Raw genomic sequence first — 19789 nt, forward strand, 5'->3', positions numbered from 1 at the left:
CTGTATGACTCTAGGTCTCTCAATGTGGTTTAGTGCCTTGTTGAAGGAACCTTTTTTGATTGGTCACAAGCCAGGGTCTCCCATGAATCAGAGATGTTTGACTGCTTCAGGGATCCTTTGAGGAGGAGTTTCTAGCTGCCACTAAACTTTGAGTAGAGCAGTCTTTAAGTCTGGCATATGTTTCCTCTGCTTGAACTCTGTTGACACGGTATTCGATGATGGGGTTAGAATATCTGAGCCCAGATCTGTCCTTAGCCAATCTTTTCTCACAAGCATGATGTAGCAACAATCAACAGGTCACAATCAGGGCTAGGGGCTCTAACATGTTTAAAAATTCCCAATCCCAGGGTCATTCACAATTAAAGATCATTAGTCTACTGTAAAGCAAAACTAAACTTGCTGTATATTAGTATAGGTTAGTACCATACACTCGACCAGAGATTTTTAATTCCAAATTTTGAGCTGTTTTAAAAGTACGACAGTTATCAAATAGGTTCCTGAATACTTTAGAATATCCCGTCAACAATATATTTATTATATAGAATATACACTTAATCCTGAAGTTCTGGATAGCTACATGAAAGGAAGGGTTTAGAGGGATATGGGTCAAATGAGACTAGATTAATTTAGGATACCTGGTTGGCACAGATGAATTGGGACTGAAGGGTCTGTTTCCATGCTGTACAACCTTATGAATCTAAACTATATTTGACAACATTCAATGTTTTAATTTCTTCCACTTTCTGAGAATTCAACAGGCTCACCTCTCTCTCAATGAAAAATTCCTCAGGCTCAGTTTTAAATGGCCTACACCATATCCTTCGGCTGTTACCCCTGGTTATGGACTCACTGGTCATCAGGCACATCCTTTCTGTCTTTACCCTGTCAAATCCTGTTCGAGTTTTATGGATTTCTATGTGCCTCCCCAACAGAAACTCCAGTGAATATAGTCCTATCTGATTCAATCTCTCTTCATTTGTCAGTGTTGATATCCCCAGAAATCTGCATTTGCCCCCTATCTTAACTTGTGGGATTACTGTAGGTTTAGAGTACCTTCTATTGGTACAGACTTGTTAAGCCGAAGGTCGTCTTCTAAACTCTACAATTCGTTACTCTCAATATCCAGATCTCACTAAAGTATCTCAGTATCCTCCTCACAGTTCACATTCCCTCCTAGCTTTGTGTCATCTGCAAACTTGGAAATATTAAATTTAGTTCCCTCATCTAACTAATATATACTGTGAACAACTAGGATGCAAGGACGAGTCACTGCCTGCCACTGGAAAAAGACTTGTTGATTCCTGCAATATGTTTGTCGGCCAACCACTTCTCATTCCCTGTGGTAAACTACCCCCAATCCTATGTACTTTAATTTTATATGCTAGTCTGTTATTTGGGACTTTATTGAAAAATTTCTGAAAGTCCAAGTAAATCACATCTACTGGTTACATCCTTAAAAGATTCTAGTACATTTGTCAAGCATGATTTTCCTTTCATTAATCCGTGCCAATTCTGTCTGTTCTGTCATTGTTTTCCAAGTGTTCTGCTATTAAATCATTAATAAAGGACTCCAGCATTTAACCTATTACTGATATCCGGCTAACCACTTCTTACATTCCCTGTTTTCTCCCTACTCACTTTTTTAAATAGTGAGGTTAAATTATTTATCTTCCAATCCATAGGAAGGTTCCAAAGTCTACAGATTCTTGACAGATGACCAACAATGCATTCACTATTTCTAGAGCCACTTCCTCAAGCATTCTTGGATGCAGATTACTGGGTCCTGGGGATGTATTGACCTTTAATCCTGTCAATTCTCCCATCAGCATTTCCCTATTATTACTCATTTCTTTAGTTCTCCCTCTCACTGGACCCTGTGTTCCCTAAGCATTTTTGGAGATTGTTTGTGTCCTCCTATGTGAAGACAGAACCAAAATATATACCTAACTGGTAAAATGTGAGGCTGGATGAACACAGCAGGCCAAGCTGCATCTCAGGAGCACAAAAGCTGATGTTTCGGGCCTAGACCCTTCATCAGAGGAAGCTGATGAAGGGTCTAGGCCCGAAACGTCAGCTTTTGTGCTCCTGAGATGCTGCTTGGCCTGCTGTGTTCATCCAGCCTCACATTTTATCATCTTGGATTCTCCAGCATCTGCAGTTCCCATTATCTCTATATACCTAACTGGTCTACCATCTCTTTGTTCCTCCTTATGATATCCCTTGTTTATGTCTGTAAGAGACCTACATTTGTCTTCATTAGTCTTTTTCTGTTCACATACCCATAGAAACCTTTACAGTTTATATGTTCTCTGCAAGCTGATCTCTCCATCTCAATCAATCTCTTTTGTCCTCTGTTGCTGAAATCTCAACTGCTCCCCATTTCTCAAATTTATTACCTTTGTTGCCCAATTTGTATGCCCCTTCCTTGGATCTAATATTAAGTTTGCTTTATTTAGATTCAGGACCCTAGTCTCAGAATCAACTGCATCACTCTCCATGTTAATGAAAAATTTTCATATTATAGTTATCTTCCTATTACGGGCCTCACACAACCAGATCACTAATTATTCTTTTGTAAGAACTCAATACCCACTCCAGGATGGCTGTCTCCAGTTGTTTCTTCAACATATTGATCCAGAAAACCAGATCATGTCTATTTGGTTCACATTCTTAGTTGCAGGGTAACCAAATCTCCATGATTCCAACTATATCATACTCACATGCCTAACTGTGCAATTAAGTCATCCATTTTCTTGTGAATGCTCTGCACATTAAGACAGAAGGCCTTAAGGCAGTCTATTTAACATGCATTTTACGCTATGCCTATGTTTGCTTCTTGCCTTTGAATTCACTGTCTATTTCCTTGTTTTCCATTCTGTCTTTTGTTTTTGTCCTCATTTCTCTCTTTTCTGTCATTCTGTATAGGTTCTCATACCACTGCCATTTTTGTTTAAACCTTCATCAACCACTCGGGCAAATACACGCCCTCGGACATCAATTTCAGTCCTGTCCAGGTGATATTCATCCAGCTTGTACTGGTCCTAATGTCTCAGGGATCTGAACCCCATGCCTCTCCTCCTGCAGCTACAGTTTTATCTGATATATCCTGCTAGTTCTGCTTTGACTGGCATGTGGCATGACTGGAGATCCTGAGATTACTACCATTGAGGTTCTACTTTAGCTCACTTGGCTGCGTGGCTGGATGGTGATGCCAACAGCATGGATTCAGTTTCTGCACTGGCTGAGGTTACTATGAAAGATGCTCCTTTTCAACCTATCCCCTCACCTGAAGGAATCAAACCACCACCAGTCAGGTCCTTCTGTAGTGAGATCAATTCTACGGTCTGGTGATTTTACTTTTTTATTTTTCCTAACTCCCTACTTTGTTCTTTTAGAACTTCAGTATGACGTCAGTATCATGACAACTGGCTGTTCACCCCATCCTCTCCAGAATATCCTGAAGCCATTCTGAGACATCCTTAACTCTTGGCCCCAGGAGGCAACACATCATGCTGCAGTGTCATTTGCAGCCACTGAAAACATTACCCTTACGACTGAATCCCCTATTACTTATAGCCTTTGCACATTCATTCCTTCCCACCCAGACAAGAGCCAACCTTGATGCCTTGAATTTGGTGTTGCTATTTTCCTCTGAGATGCCATTCCCCCCAACATTATCTAAAGTAGTATATCTGTTTTGCAGGAAATGGCCACAAGCATTCCTGCACTGGCATCCTTATGCTATGTCTCTGTCTGGCAGTGATCCACGTTATTCCCAGCCTCATGGATGCTCTACAGTATCCTCAACAGCTGCTCCAGTTCAGAAATGCAGGCTTCCAGGAGCAGAAACTGGAGACTCCTGCATGTGTTCTGGGCATGGACGTCAGAAACTTCCTACATAGAGCAGGAGCATACTGTAGCCTTGAACTCTCCTTTCATGACATACCCATTTAAATTGAATCCTAACATTGCCTTAAAGTCAAATAATATCAATTTCTCTAGGGCCCTCCTTCTCTGGATCTCAGCACTTTTTTCTCACAAACTATAAACTCAATAATAAAATGTAAGGCTGGATGAACACAGCAGGCCCAGCAGCATCTCAGGAGCACAAAAGTTGATGTTTTGAGCCTAGACCCTTCAGTGATAGAATTAGTATAAATGCTGACTCAGAGTCAAAGACAGACCCTTTGGTTCAATTCATACACATCAACCAGACATCCCAATCTGACCAGTTCCACTTGCCAGCATTTGGACCACATCCCTCTAAACCTTTCCTATTCATTATAAGCATCCAGTTGCCTTGTAAATGCTGTAATTGTACTTGCTTCCACAACTTCACCTAGCTACATGCACCACCCTTTGCATGAAAAATTACCCCTCCGAGACTTTTTAAATCTATCCCCTCCTCACCTTAAACCTATGCCCTCTATGGCTATGGTTTTGAACTCCTGTACCCTTGGAAAAAGACCTTAGCTATTCACTATATCCATGCCCCTCATCGATTTTATAAACTTACAGAAGGTCACTCCTCAGCCTCTGACTCTCCAGGGAATGAAGCCCCCAGACTATTCAGCATCTTCCTATAACTCAAGCTCTTCAGTCCTGGCAACATCCTTGTAAATCGTTTCTGCACCCTCTCAAGTTTACAAACTTCCTTCCTATAGAAGGATGACCAGAACTGCACGCAGTATTCCAAAAGCGGCTTCACTGATGTTCTGTACAGCCGCAACATGATGCCCCAACTCCTATTCTCATTGCACTGACCAGTGAAGGCAAGAGTGCCGAACACTGCCTTCACCACCCCTTCAACCTCAACTCCACTTTCAAGGAACTATGCACTTGCACCACTAGATCTCAAGGCAATACTCCCTAGACCCCCATAATTCATTGTATAAGCTTACCTGGTTTACCTTAACAAAAATACAACACTTCACGTTTATCTAAATTAAATTCCATCTGCCACTCCTTGGCTCATTAGCCCATCTGATCAAGGTACTGCTGTACTCTGAAATATAATTTTCACTGTCATCTCTGCCCCCTATTTTGGTGTCATCTGCAAACCTACTAACAATGCCTCTTACATTCATTTCCAAATCATTTATGTAAATAACAAAAAGTAATGGACCCAGCAGGTAGCACACCACTGGTCACAGGTCTTCAGTCAGAAAAGGAACCCTCTACCACCACCCTCTGTCTCCTACCTTCAAGCCAATTTTGTATGCAATTGGCTAGCTGTCCCTGGATCCCAAGTGATATAACCTTACTAACTAGTCTACCGTGCCGAATATTGTTGAAGGTCAAGCTGAAGTCCATTTAGACAATGTGCACTGCTCTACCTTCATCAATCTCCTTTGTCGCCTCTTCAAAAAAATTCAAGTTAGTGACACATGATTTCTCAAGCACAAAGCTGTGCTGACAATCCCTAATCAGTCCTTGCTTTTCTAAATGCATGTAAATCCTGTCCTTCAAACTCCCCTCCAACAACTTGCCCACCACTGATGTAAGGCTCATTGGTCTATGATTCCCCAGCTTTTCCTTAACAATGGCACCACATTAGCCAACCTCCAGTCTTCCAGTACTCTACTGTGGCTGTTGATGATACTAATATCTCAGCAAGCAGCCCAATAATCTCTTCCCTAGCTTCCCACAAGTTCTGGGACACATTAAATCAGGTCCTGGGGATTTATCTATCTTTATTTAAGACCTACCTAACCTCCTCTTCTGTAATATGAACTATTTTCAAGACATCATTATTTATTTCCCAAAGTTCCATAACTTCCATGACCTTTTCCACAATAAATACTGAAGTGAAATATGTGTTTAGTTTCTCACCTATTTCCTGTGATTCCACATATGTTGAACTTCAAGGGCCCAGTTCTCTCCCTGGTTAGTCTTTTGGCCTTAATGTACTTACAGAATCTCTTTGGAGTGTCCTTAATTCTATTTGCCAGAGCTATCTCATGTCCCCTTTTTGCCCTCCTGATTTCCCTCCCAAGTACTACCATCCTTACATTTCCTCTTAGGATTCACCCAATCCCAGCTACCTATACTTGACACATGCCTCGTTTTGTCTTGACCAGAGCCTCAATTTTTCTAGTAATCCAGCATTCCCCACACCTACTAATGATGCCCTTTGCTTTAACAGGAACATTCTGTCTCTGAACTTTGATTATCTTATTTTTAAAGGCTTCCCACTTAACATCCATTCAGTTACCAGAAAATAGCTTTCCCCAATCAAAAAAAAACAGCTGGGGGCCATAGGAACCAAAGCGATAGTTTGAAAAGGGGATTAGTATATCATTGCTATTACAGAATTATTTTTTCTTTTTGTTTTGGTTCGGGGTGGAGAGGACTGTCAACTTAAAGTTCCAGGGTACAGATACTGTACAAAGAATAGAAAGGGAGGCAAGTGAGGAGGGGGAGTGATGTTTTGATTAGAGGGAGCATATTCCTGGGAGATTGTCTAATGAAAATTATATGGGTAGAACTGAGAAATGAGAAAAGGATGGTCACTTAGTTCGGATTGTATTATAAGACCCCAGTGGTCTGCGGGAAATTGAGAAGCAAATATGTAAGGAGATCTCAGATATCTGTGAGAATAATAGGGTTGTGATTGTAGGGGTTTTAACTTTGCAAATATAGACTGGGACTATCACAGGGTTAAGGACTTCGATGGGGAAGAATTTGTTAAGTGTGTACAAGAAAACTTCATATTCAATATGTGGATGGAGCTATTAGAGAATACTTGACCTTCTTTTGGGAAGTAAGGCAGGACAAGTGACTGAGGTATCAGTGGGGGTGTACTTTGGAGCAAGTGGTCGTAGTTCTATTAGTTTTAATACAATTACCAAGAGAAAATACTGAATAGAGATATCTCCTAAAATATTTAACATTGTGTTTCAATTCAGTGAAAGACATCTTCTGGTTTATAAAATTGAGAGGAGTTAGTGTTCCAATGCATTTACTTATGAAAAGAAAAAATATGAGGTTTTGTCTAAAATTCCTGACACTGTTTTCTTGGTCCTGTATTTACTACCTGAATTATAGGGGAAAGTTATTACTGGGAACAGTCCCACATGGTAGTTGGTTTAGCACCATCTGGAAGCCTGCTGTCACGTCCGAAACTAGTACTTGGCCAATCAAGGCATTCCAAGTTAACATTAACATTTTCCTGACAAAATGTTGTAATATTTTAATTCAGTTTTGAGTTTCTGGGTACTTCAAATATATATTATCTTGGGTCCTGTTAAAACTGGAACATGAGTAATTTACTTGGCTGCATGCTTAAATTTGATGCATTTTTTTTATATTCAGTTAATAATTACATCATTTTTCTCCTATTTAAAAGGTCCTAATATCAGAAGGTCTTGGACGATATGCAAAAGATCCAAAATTTGTTTCAGTTACTAAACATGAACTTGCAGATGCCTGTGATATGACCATTGATGAAATGGAAAGTGCCGCAAGCAGTTTATTAAATGGCAATCTTCATAATGGAACTAGTGGGGATGTGTTTCCTGTTAGAAACAGGTGTGACTATGAATTACAAGATTATTACCCAGGATACAGTGATGAGGAGACAGACACTGGGATATATGAAGAGGACCTAGGTGATGAAATGATATGCATCACTACTTTATAGCATATATTTAATGTGGAAGATTCAATTATAGAAAAATGATGGAAGTGCCTCACAGTCAAGGAATTCTTACGGCACTAGATAGATTAAGTGACCAATAAGAGTTTCTTCCAAGTGATAGCACAATGGTCCAAACTGATGGCAATCTGATCCTATAACCTCTGTTTGTCCTCTGATACAGCTGTGTGATATGATCACAACATGGTCAATCTAAATAAGTATGCAACAGTCAAAATCTAATAGCAAGTAAGTCAATGAAGACCAAGGAGGAAAATCTTAAAATGAAGCAAAACCACATTTTTACCATTCAAGGCTATCATTTTTCCTCGGTCAGAATGTCATACAACTTGTAATGTTAAAGGAAGCATTGTATTATTTCTACGACTACAAAAGATGAAAGGGAAGATATTACAAAGGTGATGACAATCAAGGATGACAGATGTCATTACTTAAGAAATACATTTGGACTTACAGTTGAAAGCAAACGTTAGCATATCAAAAGATTTGAAACCATCAGACATATCTTTTCACTTCAAGTTTTTCATTCAAATACGAACCATTCTCAACAGCTTTTTAAAATCCAAGCAGATCTGAAAAAATATCTTTTTTAGGGGGGCACAGAGGAGTACAAAATTATTAGTGTTTTCTGAAATATTTAAGAGTTTACATAGGATATATCATTTTTGTCTTACTGCATTATCTGCTGTTGTGGAGAGAAAACCTAATTTTATTGTTAAGAAAACTCTGGTCAACCTACTTTGGAAATGGGATTCATCTCACTTTCAAAGTTAATTAAAAGTAGTTTCCTTCAGTTGCAAAGTAGAGAGATTGTATATGGTTGTAACATAAAGATAACAAATTTGTATTTGTAAAGAGATGTTCTATATTTTGTAGTTCTGGTACTGTGACTGATAATCAGCAATATTTATGGTTCCAAATTATTGTCACTTATTCTATAGATTACTGTTATTTTTTAATGGGACTACAAATTCATAAGTAAATGTACTGATAGAGCTGCCTTTTATTTGAGTATGATGCAAGTTTAACTTTAGGGTTTGTGCGAAGTCTGGAGCCAAAGGAAAATCTTTGGCAAGCAATTATTAATCAAGGTAAAATGTAAACCTAACTTTACACAGGATATGCAAAGATGATTGACTTGCACTCTTACTTAGAATGACTAATATTTAAAAATATTTAAGTCTTTAGTACATTTCCATTTTTTTCCTAAATCATTTATAGCATTTGAAAGTTTTCACTGCAACATTCATTTTACTAAAAGCTAGTTTACTAAAATAACATCATTTGACATAAATTTCAACCTGCAAAATCTGAGCAGCTCCTTTTAGTTTTTTTGATCTGGGTGGTTTTAAAAACACAACTTGATTTTTGCATATCTTGTTTAACACTTTCTCATTGGTAGAAAAACTTGCAGTCAAGATGAATAATTTTGTTATCCACCGAGGTTAGCTATATATTTCTGTTAATGTAATTATTAGTATTCCCAATTTACTGCTGAGGGCTATAACTGCATGCATCCCAAGGTAAAGTTCCTTTTGTGACTGTCCTTCAAATGACATTTATCAATATATACATAAGTAGTCTGAGTTTCGTTTAAACTAAACATGCCCATTTATACACTTTATTTCTAATGCACAAAATACTTCACAGAGCAGGTCTTTCTGAATTATCCAACAATGCTTTTTTTGCTATGTACGTTTTCAGAATTTTTAATATATATTTTAAATGATGGCCTGTTTAGGTTGCAGGTACATCATGAGTAGCAGCCACTAAAAACTTTTAAACTGTATGCATTTTTAAACACTTCTATATATTCTATTAGTAACAAAAACTAAAACAAGATATTTTACCTCAGTCAGGGATATATAGGGTTTTAAACTATTTTTATTTCATACCCAGGGTATTCTTGATCTTCAGCATGGTGGAACAGCAACCTGTGATTGCACAACTGTGTGCAATCTTCATGACTACTTTTATATGAAGTAAGCCTTTTGTGTAGTATGGTATTTGTAATATCAGTTTCTAAGGTTGATTATTTTGTGATTGTATGTATGGTACAGTAAGGTCTGTGTATGTATTTTCCATACCAGTGTGCTGGAAAATGTATATACACACAGTGTATATTTCTGTAAGACAGCACTGGAAATATATTGGCATTGAAACTCAAGTAAAATCAAGTTAATTTCTCATGAGACAAGGCTGAGCTGTCATTATGTGAAAATTATGGGTGACCTTTGGTCTTTCAGTACTTTTCCTTTTAGTCCTAAAAGAATTTGCTGTTCTTCACATTAGATCATTATAAATTTATTTTTCACAAAAATACAGAAGTAAATATTTCATTAGATTACAGCTTTTGTAATACTTGTTCTTGCATATCTTTACCTGTCATGTACAATGATTTTTTTCTGACATGCCTGCCACATCTTAAATATTGAAAATGCTGGAGAAGATCAGCATGACTGGCAGAATCAATGGAGAAAAGAAGTTAGCATTTCAAGTCCAATGACCCTTTGTCAGATGTCACTGGACTGGAAACATTTAACTGTTGATCTCTCCACAAATGCTGTCAAATTTTCTGAGTTTCTCAACATTTTGTTTTTGTTTCTGCCACATCTGATAATTCTTTAAGGTGTCTGCTATTGCCTAACTCATATTTGGGTTGTACACACTATAACTTATTTTTCTTAAGGAACAGAACGCATTGATAAGTTTTCCTGTATAAAATAAACAAGTAATTAAAGTGTGTCCCAGAAATTTGCTAGTTGCTACATGACACATGATACTTCAAATGTTGAACATTATTTGTAAGTTAAGCATGCACAAAAACAATTAAAAGTGATGCGGCTGTTTAAGGATACTGTTTGGTTTAATTTAGTATGGTTGAATTTATGTTAATAGGCCCAGGAGCAAGACAGTTTTGAGTCTGATATAACTCTTCTTTGTAACTTCATCATTCCAAAAGAGTCATATCGGACCTCAAAAATTAACTAACTCTCACCACAGATGCAACCAGACCTTTTGAGTTTCTATTTCATATCCCTAGAATTTACACAGTACTTTTATATGTGACACTAAGTCATCTATAGACATATTTAGTCAGATGATCAAAACCTTAGGTTTTAAGGAGAGTTTTAAAAATGGACAAGTAAAGAGGTACTAAGGTAGAAATTCTGGAGGTTCAGGCCAAGGTCAGATAAAAGCCCACTGTCATGATGCAATTAAAATTAAGGATGCTCAGGAAGGCAGAATTTAAACTGTGCAAAAATATTTTGGCAGGTTGGAAGGCAGAGTAAGGCCATATTCTAGTTGAAACAGTTTAGCAATTTTATGATTTAAAAATACTTAGTTGAAGTGGTGATTTGGACGTTACTGGAAAGAATTCTGAGGGACAGACTATATCAGCATTTGGAAAAATTCAGATTTATCAGCGATAGCTAACAGTGACCTATTAAGGGAAGGTTGTGCTTAACATACGTGATTGAATTTTTGAGGAGGTATCAAGAATGTTGCTGATGGTCATGCATTTGACATACTCCATCTGGACTTCAGCAAGGCTTTTGGTACCATTCCCCATAGCAAACTGATCAAGAAAGAGTCCATGAGATCCAAGGCAAAGTGGCACATGGGATCTTAAATTAGCTGAGAGGCAGGAAGCAAAGGGTGACGGTAGAGCGATGTTTATGTGACTGGAAGTCTGTTTCCACTGCAGTTCAACAGGGCTCTGTGCTAGGGAATTTGTTGTAACAATTTAGATTTAAATGCAGGAGGTATGATCATAAAGTTTACAGACAATATAAAAATTGGTAGGGTGGTAAGTAGTGAGAATAGCCATAAACTGCAAGAAGTTATCAATGGACTGGTCAACTGGACAGAACAGTGGTAAATAGAATTCAACCAGAAAAGTGTGAGGTAAAGCATTTGGAGAGGGCTAACAAGGCAAAGGATTACATTGTGAATGGTAGGACCCCGGAAAGTCCATTCAATCTTTGGTATCTATGGATTTGCTACCCACAAATCTGCATTTTTGTGAGGTAAGCCTCAAAATCCATTCTGAATTCTTTGAGGCTTTGAGCCAAACCAAAAGATTGAAATCACCTCCAAAACAGCAGGTATGTGTACAGATGTATTCCTCCACATGTGAGTATTTCCTACATGCATACCTCCTGCACCATCTGGGTGTGAGTATTCATTAATGTTTTTAGAACAACAAAGGGCATTTTTATGTTTATTTGGTGGGTGTACTGGATACATGGGTAGTATGTATGTAGATACACTTAGTAGTATTCACATTTTGTTTGCTTTTTGTACAGGAAGTCAGTTCCCCCATTCCTCTTGGGTAATGAGGACTAAATGTACTGACGATCAAAGATACCTTGGTGTGCATATCCACAGATCCCTGATGGTAGCAGGACAGGTAGATAAGATGGTTAAGAAGGCATATGGGATACTTGTATTCTATGCTTCGGCTAACAAATGCAAGAACAAAGAAGTTATGCTGGAACTTTGGTCAGGGCAGAGCTGGAATAGTGTTATAATAATGTGTACAGTTCTGACCACTACATTAAAGGAAGGATATAACTTCACCCTCTCTAGTGCAGAGAAAATTTATCAGGATGCTGTCAGGGCTAGAGGGTCTGAACTATGAAGGAAGACTGGATATGCTGGGTTGCTTTCCTTAGGTCCCCTCTCAATCTTCACTACTCTAACAGAGGTGTGTAAGGTTATGAAGGGTGTAGCTAGGGTGAATAAAGCGTTATCCATTAGCAAACTGGTCAATAACAGAAGGCCATAGGTTCAAGCTAAGATGAATCTTTTTTCACCCAGACAACGGTGGGACTCTGAAATTCACTGTCTATAAGAATGGTTGAGTCAGGAACTCTCAACATTTAAGTAGCATTTGGATATTCACATTCACTGCGCTACCACAGTCACAAGGGCTATGTACCAAGTGCTGGAAAATCGGATTAATGTAGTTAAATATTTATTGACTGCACAGATATGATAGACCAAGTAGATGTTTACACCATAGAAACAGAGTCAAACTCTTCTCAACAATTGAATATCTGAATAAAGCTTCAGCAGTTCTGGTTTAGCTATTATAAATCAACAAGTTTGGATATTAATGAAGGGTTATGACGTACATGTATTTTGCATGACTGATGCATAAGCAAACCAAAGCCCTTTTTCATTTTGCATAGGTTTGAACAACGATATCAGACATCACATCAGAGACAACATCAAGTGAAATACATGATATTCAATGTAATTAACCAACTGAATGAAGGAAAATTTCATTAAAAGTGGAAGGATGCAAGATATACATTAGTTTCAAAAGTGTTCTATTTTGTACCAATGAGGTCATTAACAAAAATTTGGGGGTATTCCCCTTTTATTGAGTACAATTTTAAATATTCTACTTTTAGTCCATTGGTGGAGAAATATCAACTTTAGGAAAGAATTTAAATGTGTATCACCTTTTCATGGTTGAAAGTTTAAGATTTGTGTTTATAAACAGGAACATCCTTGTCACAGAGCGCTGGACACCTCTTGATGATGTCAGCAGCCTTCTCAGCCAACATGATTGTGGGGGCATTTAAATTGCCACTAACAACACTTGGCATTATAGAAGAATCAACAACCCGCAGGTTCTCCACCCCTATTACTCTAGTCTCAGGGTCAACAACTGCCATGGGATCAGAAGTATGGCCCATTTTACAGGTGCATGATGGATGGTAGGCACTATCAGCTTTCTCTCTCACAAAAGAATCAATTTCCTTATCTGTTTGGATATGGCTTCCAGGTGTGATCTCTGGACCACGGAATCTATCAAATGCCTTTTGAGCAAAAATTTCCCTGCTTAGCTTCACTGATTCACGGAGTTCCAGGACATCAGTTTCTGCAAAAATGATCAATTACTTCAATAAGACAAGAAGTTAAAATTAAAAGTAATTTGACACAAATATGTAAACATAAATCAGAAGCTTATTTTGTTTTAAATGAACGTGTTTTAGCCACTAAGAGCAAAATTCTGCAACTAAGACTTTCTTGTCAAAATTCCTTAGAAAAACTCTTCTTATATTGAAACATTTGCTTAGAAGGGTCAAATATGCAAGTGACTCCCATTTCAGCACCCATGGGACCCAGAGTGGTATTTTGTTAGCCCATTCCCAATGTTTTCGGCCTAATCAGAGGGCCAGCAGCTCAGTAGAGCCATTGCTACCAGTAGTGGCAATTTTGGAGGATCCAGATGTATGAGGAGGTTCATTTCACTGATAGGGCACCCTTGAAGAGATTTCAGGTAAATTAAGGAAATCACAATTGGAATTAGGGGTATCATGCAGTACTGGCAACATTGATGCCACAGTGGCAGCCGCTATCTCCAAAGACCTTTTCATGGGTCAGGATGTGCACAAAGTGTGGCCCTCATCCTGAGCCCTGGCTACTGGTTGACCACCAGGTCTTGCTGAGTTGTCACCACACTCCATCAGCTTTTCACTGCTGGAAAAATGGCACAGCAATGGCAGGACATCAATTTCCCAACTACCCCTCCGCTCCCTTCCCGCACCATTCAGCCAGCCTTTCCATACATGGCCTAAAAAAATTCCAGTCATTGATGCTGACCAATGCTGAGAAAACCACAATAGTTCATATTTTCAAGTAAATCCCACTTTTTAAAAGAAGTAGGTTATTTATAGTTTATGCCATGTCACCAAGTGTATAAGAATAGTGATATTTTAAAAATTCATTTACGGAATGAGGGCGTCACTGGCTAGGCAGCATTAATTGCTGATCCTTAACTTCCCTGGACAATTAAGAGCCAACCACATGGAGTTTGGAGTCACATGTAGGCCAGACCACGTAAGGATGGCAGTTTCCTTCTCTAAAGGACATTCGTGAGCCAGATGGGTTTTTCCAACAATCGGCAATGATTCATGGTCATCATTAGACTCTGAATTCCAGATATTTATTGAATTCAAATTCCACTGTTTGCCATGGCAGGATTTGAACCCAGATCCCCAGCATGTTATCTGGGTCTCTAGATTGACAGTCCAGTGATAATACCACTAGGCCATCACCTCCCTCTTTAATTTAATGTGGCTGGAAAACAGAAAAATATATCTATCTACCTGTAGATAAGTAGTTTGGTTCAATAATTGGATGGTCTGTGGGGTTTGCACTCTTGAGCTTCATCCAACCAACACTTGTGGGTCTCATTGGGCCCACATGAACCTGATAAAAGAGTGAAATAAAATATTTTGAAGAACTCAAAAGATCAGCTTGATGGTACACAGTACTCCACAGTAAGCCATGTTTTTGATAAGATGTCAGCGAAGGAAATAATGATTCAATAAAAATACACAGAAGGGGTTCTGTGCCCAGTGGCAAACTAACCTTCAAACATCCTTTTAAACATAAAACACACCAAATACTTGAAAAAATGAAAATCAAAATAGGTGAGCCTTTGGTGATAAATCACTGAGCCAAGTCCATGGACAATTTTAATCTTGGTACAATCTCTGTTAGATATTAACAGCAAACTTGGAAGGTTTTCCACTGGTCTGATAAGTCTTGTGTAAAGGTCTAATTAGCTTTCAACTAAATTCAGTCAACCATTTTTGCTCCTTTAAATGTTCTCTTCCCTTCTCTTTGTGTTTGAAGCATTTCAGATTACTGCTTAGCTCAGAGGATCAACGGGCCACGCAGCAAACTGTTAACAGTTTCCTGTCTTTATCCAATCTTCTATTCCATGTTAACCTAATTGACATTGATCAATTTGATTTTAGCCTCCAGAACATTACATGTATTTTCTGCTGTTCTATCTTGAATGTCTTGTTTGTCACTTCTTTGACATTTCTTGTCACAGTTGGGCTCAATAAACTTTTCAAATCAGTTACATTCAATTACCTAAAAGAGACTGACAGCTTAAAAAGAAAATTAAAATAGGCCAAAAGTAACAGAATAAAACAAAAGGTCATATATGTTTCAGTGAGCAAAGCTCTACATATAATAAACCCTTTAAGACCAAGCACTTTACATTGTCACAGTAGTCATGCAATTTTCCTGGACTTAGTCCAAAGTGATTCTTAGCTCCTGAGGGTTTACTTCTGTCCTTTTCCATGCCCACCCTGGTCCTGACTAACCCCAGATCTGGGTTTTTTTCCTGCAGATTCTTCTTCTAATACAAGCTAAGCAAATCTTGCAGCCTTGCGTCAATTCCTTCTGCAAAGATTTCCGTTTGATTGCAAGTTTCCACCCATATACTTGTACAGTTAGCTGGAGCAATACTCAGCTTCTAGCTGCTCTCCCTTTCCTGGAACACTGCACTGCCCGAGAAATTCAGTGACTTGTTTTTAAAGAAGAAACTTGCAATGCATTCTTACAATGGCTTTCCAAGGTCTCTTGCTCCTCCCAAAGTCTGTTTCAAAGGTAATAGTCTAGTGATATTCACTGGACACAAACTTTCTTTAATCTTGAAAGTAAAGGGATAGTTTAAAGCATATTTGTTTGCAGCCAAACATGATCAATACCTTCTCAGGACTTTGAAAAAGAGCACTCTAACCACAGTAAACATATACGCTGGTCTCATTATTGCCACGGTAAACATCTTATGCCTTCTTTCCCACAAACAACTTGGACCTCCCTTTAAACTTTAACAGGCAAGCTACACAGGTCTGTTGCTTAGTTGATTTTGGAACAGGTCACATGATTGCATTCATTTTCACCCTAAAGAAAGATTCAGTCCCAAACGTAATCTGACAAGCATTATATCTGTAATACAATTCTTTGCAGTTGTCTGTACTATACGTATTTTCTTTTAACCTTACATGACTCTATTCAATAAGGTTATTCAGCAGTTTGTCTTTTTTAATTAACTGGCGTGACTGGCTGGGCCAGCATTAATTGCCCATCCCTAGGTGCTCTGAGGAGGTAGTGGTGGGCTGCCCTCGTGAACTGCTGCAATCCCCATAGTGTAGATATACTCGATGCCACCATGAAGGAAAGAGTTCCAGGATTTTGATGCAGTGACACTGAGGAACAGCAAAATATTGTCAACTCAGAATGGTGTAGAGGAACTTGTAGGTGGTGATGTTTCATGTAGCATAGTTGCCTTAATGCTTGTCAGTGGTCATGAAATTAGAATGTACTATCAAATCAGCCACAGGAAATTTCTTCAATGCATCTTGTGGATGCTACATAGTGCTGCTCTTGAGCATGGGCAGTGGCAGGAATGAGTATTTATGATGTGGTGCTAATTAAGCAGGTTCCATTGTCCTGGATGTCAAGCTTCTCAAGTGTTGTTGAAGCTCTATTCATTCCAGGCAAGTTGGGAGCATTTCATCACACTCTTGGCTTATATCTTGCAGAAGGCTTGGACAGGCTTTGGGGAGTCAGGAGGTGAGTTACTTATTGTGGTTGGTTGACTCGCCAAGCTGGTTCACTGTTCTGCAGACGTTTCATTACCCTGCTGGGTAACATCATCAGCGCAGCCTCTGATGAAATGATGTGGTGTTTTCCAACCTGTTATTTAAACTTTGGTGTCCATTGAGCTGGATTACCTCACTTCCAGTTTTTCTTCGCAATGGAGTGTTTACAGGGTCGAGCTCTATGTGTTTATTGATGGCTTTCTTAGAAGAGTATCAGGCTTCTAGGAATTCCCGTGCTTGTCTCTGCTTTGCCTGTTCCAGGATCCTGGTGTTGTCCCAATCAAATCGGTGGTTCTCCTTATCCATGTGGATGGAGATGAGTGAGTATTGGTAGTGTCTTTTTGTTGCCAATTGATGTTGTCAATTAACCTTTGTGGTTAATTTCCTTTGTGTTTGTCGCAGTCTTTGCAGGGAATCTTGTATATGACACTGGCCCTGTCCATAATGGGTAATGGGCTTTTGGTTTGGGTGAGCAGTTATTGTAGAGATGATATGGGTTAGTGCGCTACTCTGATGCCCAGTTGGTGTAGGAGTCTTGTGATCAGTTCAGATCTGTTCCTGACATAAAGTAGTGTGGTGAGTGCGGCCTCTAGTTTGGTGTGGTCTGAAGTGACCACAAGACTCCTACGACAACTGGACATCAGAGTAGCACACAAACCCACATCAATCCTGTGCTAACTGCTCACCAGGACCAAAGACCCACTACGGTCAGGACCAATGTCACATACAAGATTCCCTGAAAAGCCAGTGACAAACAGGGAGAAAATTAACCATAAGGGTACACAAACATCAACTGGCAACAAAAAGACATGACCAATACTCACCCATCTCCATCCACACGGATAAGGAGAACCACCAATTTGATTGGGACAACACCATTGCGAAGGAAAACCAGAAGTGACGTAATACAGCTCAACGGACACCAGAGATTAAATAACAGACAGGAAGACACAACATGCTTCATCGGTGGCCGCACTGATGATGTTATCCAGTGGGGTAATGCTTCATCTGCGGAACAATGAACCAGCTTAGCAAGCCAACCACCCGCAATCCGAGCTACAAATCTACGCTAAAATCTTATGAGTTACTTAATCCACGATTTCTAGCCTCTGACCCGTTCTTGCAGCCTCTGCATTTATATGACCAGTCATATCAATTTTTGGTCAACAGTAACAGCCCCCAGGAATTAAGGCCAGGCCATTCAGGAGTGATGTTAGGAAGTAATTCTAGACTGAAAGGGTGGTACATGTTTGGAATTCTAATCCATAAATGGCAGTGCATGCTAGGTCAGTTGTTAATTTTAAATCTGAAGTAGATAATTTCTTTTAAGCGAAGATATTAAGGGATATGGGCGAAAAGCAGGCATACTGAGTTAGGCCACAGAGCAGCCATGATCTCATTGAATGGTGGAACAGGCTCAAGGGGTTGAATGGAGTACTCATGTTCCAATGTTCCCTATGATTCTAGAGTCACTAGTCATGGAAAACAATCTATCTATATCACAAAAGAAAATGCAAGGTTCTGATCATAATGTACATCACAATATATAAACTTATAATTTGCTTGCTTACAATCTTCCTAAAATATTTCTAGGTTAATAAATAGGTCATACAAATTGCCTAATATCTTTCCAATTCTACTTATAAGAGTTCTTAGAAATAAGTGTGCAAGAACATTAAAGCTAAAAACAGACTTTGCTTGTTCTTTCTGTCGAGAAGCATTTATATCAGCCAGTTAACATTATCAACTTAATCAGAACTTGCAGAATTACTAAATTGAATGTCTATACTGCCACAAAATGCACCATCACTTTCGCCCTGGACTTCAACACATTAAACAACATTTTCAAAATTCTAATGTGGATAGCAAGAAAGATATAGTATAACAAGGTGTAGAGCTGGATGAACACAGCAGGCCAAGCAGCATCAGAGGAGGAGGAAGACTGAAGTTTCAGGCCTAGACCCTTTTTCAGAAATGGAAATCCTGCTCCTCTGATGCTGCTTGGCCCGCTGGGTTCATCCAGCTCTACACCTTGTTATTTCAGATTCTCCAGCATCTGCAGTTCCTACTATCTCTGAAAGAAAGATCTGGTGACAGTTTAAGAAGAACTAAGTACACAATGGGGAGGGAAAAAATAGACCATTTCACCATGGAACAAATATTCACACCATTTTCCTCTTAAAAAATTAATAATTCAACAGTAAAAATATACACCAATCACTGCTATTAATATCAAACAAAGAATAGCATAAATTTAGTCATTACCTAAAGAATATCATCTCAACTTCCTTTTAAGTGCTACCAGTTAGTTTTGAAGAAATAATTTTTTAATAGTACTTTTAAACGTATTGTTAAAAAGTGGTTTGTATATTTTGTCTAAAGTTAGCGTGCACAAAGCTCATATTGATATTTGCAAGATGTATACAATATATAATGACATTACTAAGGTAGTTGATAAAATCATGAATATAAGAAAACATGTTAGCCTGTTGTATACAACAGTCAGAGGTTATGATGGAAAATTTCAAGCAGTTCATGGTGGTTTTGAACTAAATTCAAATCATTGCTTTCTTATTTTTATTTATCATTGCTGTAACTGCTAAAGGCTCAATAAAATTTGGCTAACAATTATTCCAGTCACTTTAAAATTACATACCTAATTACATAAAAGATCATTGTAATGTTGCCACTGCTAAATTTCTAGATT

General features: G+C 38.5%; 2 protein-coding genes across 5 annotated transcripts in view; one reads left to right on the forward strand and one right to left on the reverse strand.

Moving 5' to 3' along the window:
- Positions 1–10472, forward strand: part of LOC125460565 (voltage-dependent L-type calcium channel subunit alpha-1D-like) — a 556326-nt gene extending 545854 nt beyond the window's left edge. For 2 of the 3 annotated variants that reach the window (XM_059649878.1, XM_059649879.1), the window contains one exon: positions 7349–10472. In XM_059649878.1, the coding sequence (XP_059505861.1) occupies positions 7349–7642 (294 nt within the window). In that variant the 3' untranslated portion in view covers positions 7643–10472. The remainder of the gene's footprint in view (positions 1–7348) is intronic. The other variant, XM_059649877.1, reaches the window with a different exon arrangement.
- chdh (choline dehydrogenase) overlaps positions 9245–19789 on the reverse strand; it is a 61284-nt gene continuing 50739 nt past the window's right edge. For both annotated transcript variants that reach the window (XM_048548148.2, XM_048548149.2), the window contains 2 exons: positions 14785–14887; positions 9245–13553 (listed from right to left, as the gene is read on the reverse strand). In XM_048548148.2, coding sequence (XP_048404105.1) covers positions 13150–13553; positions 14785–14887 — 507 coding nt within the window. In that variant the 3' untranslated portion in view covers positions 9245–13149. The remainder of the gene's footprint in view (positions 13554–14784; positions 14888–19789) is intronic.

Source organism: Stegostoma tigrinum, chromosome 11 (genome assembly GCF_030684315.1).
Source record: "Stegostoma tigrinum isolate sSteTig4 chromosome 11, sSteTig4.hap1, whole genome shotgun sequence".
Lineage (NCBI taxonomy): Eukaryota > Metazoa > Chordata > Chondrichthyes > Orectolobiformes > Stegostomatidae > Stegostoma > Stegostoma tigrinum.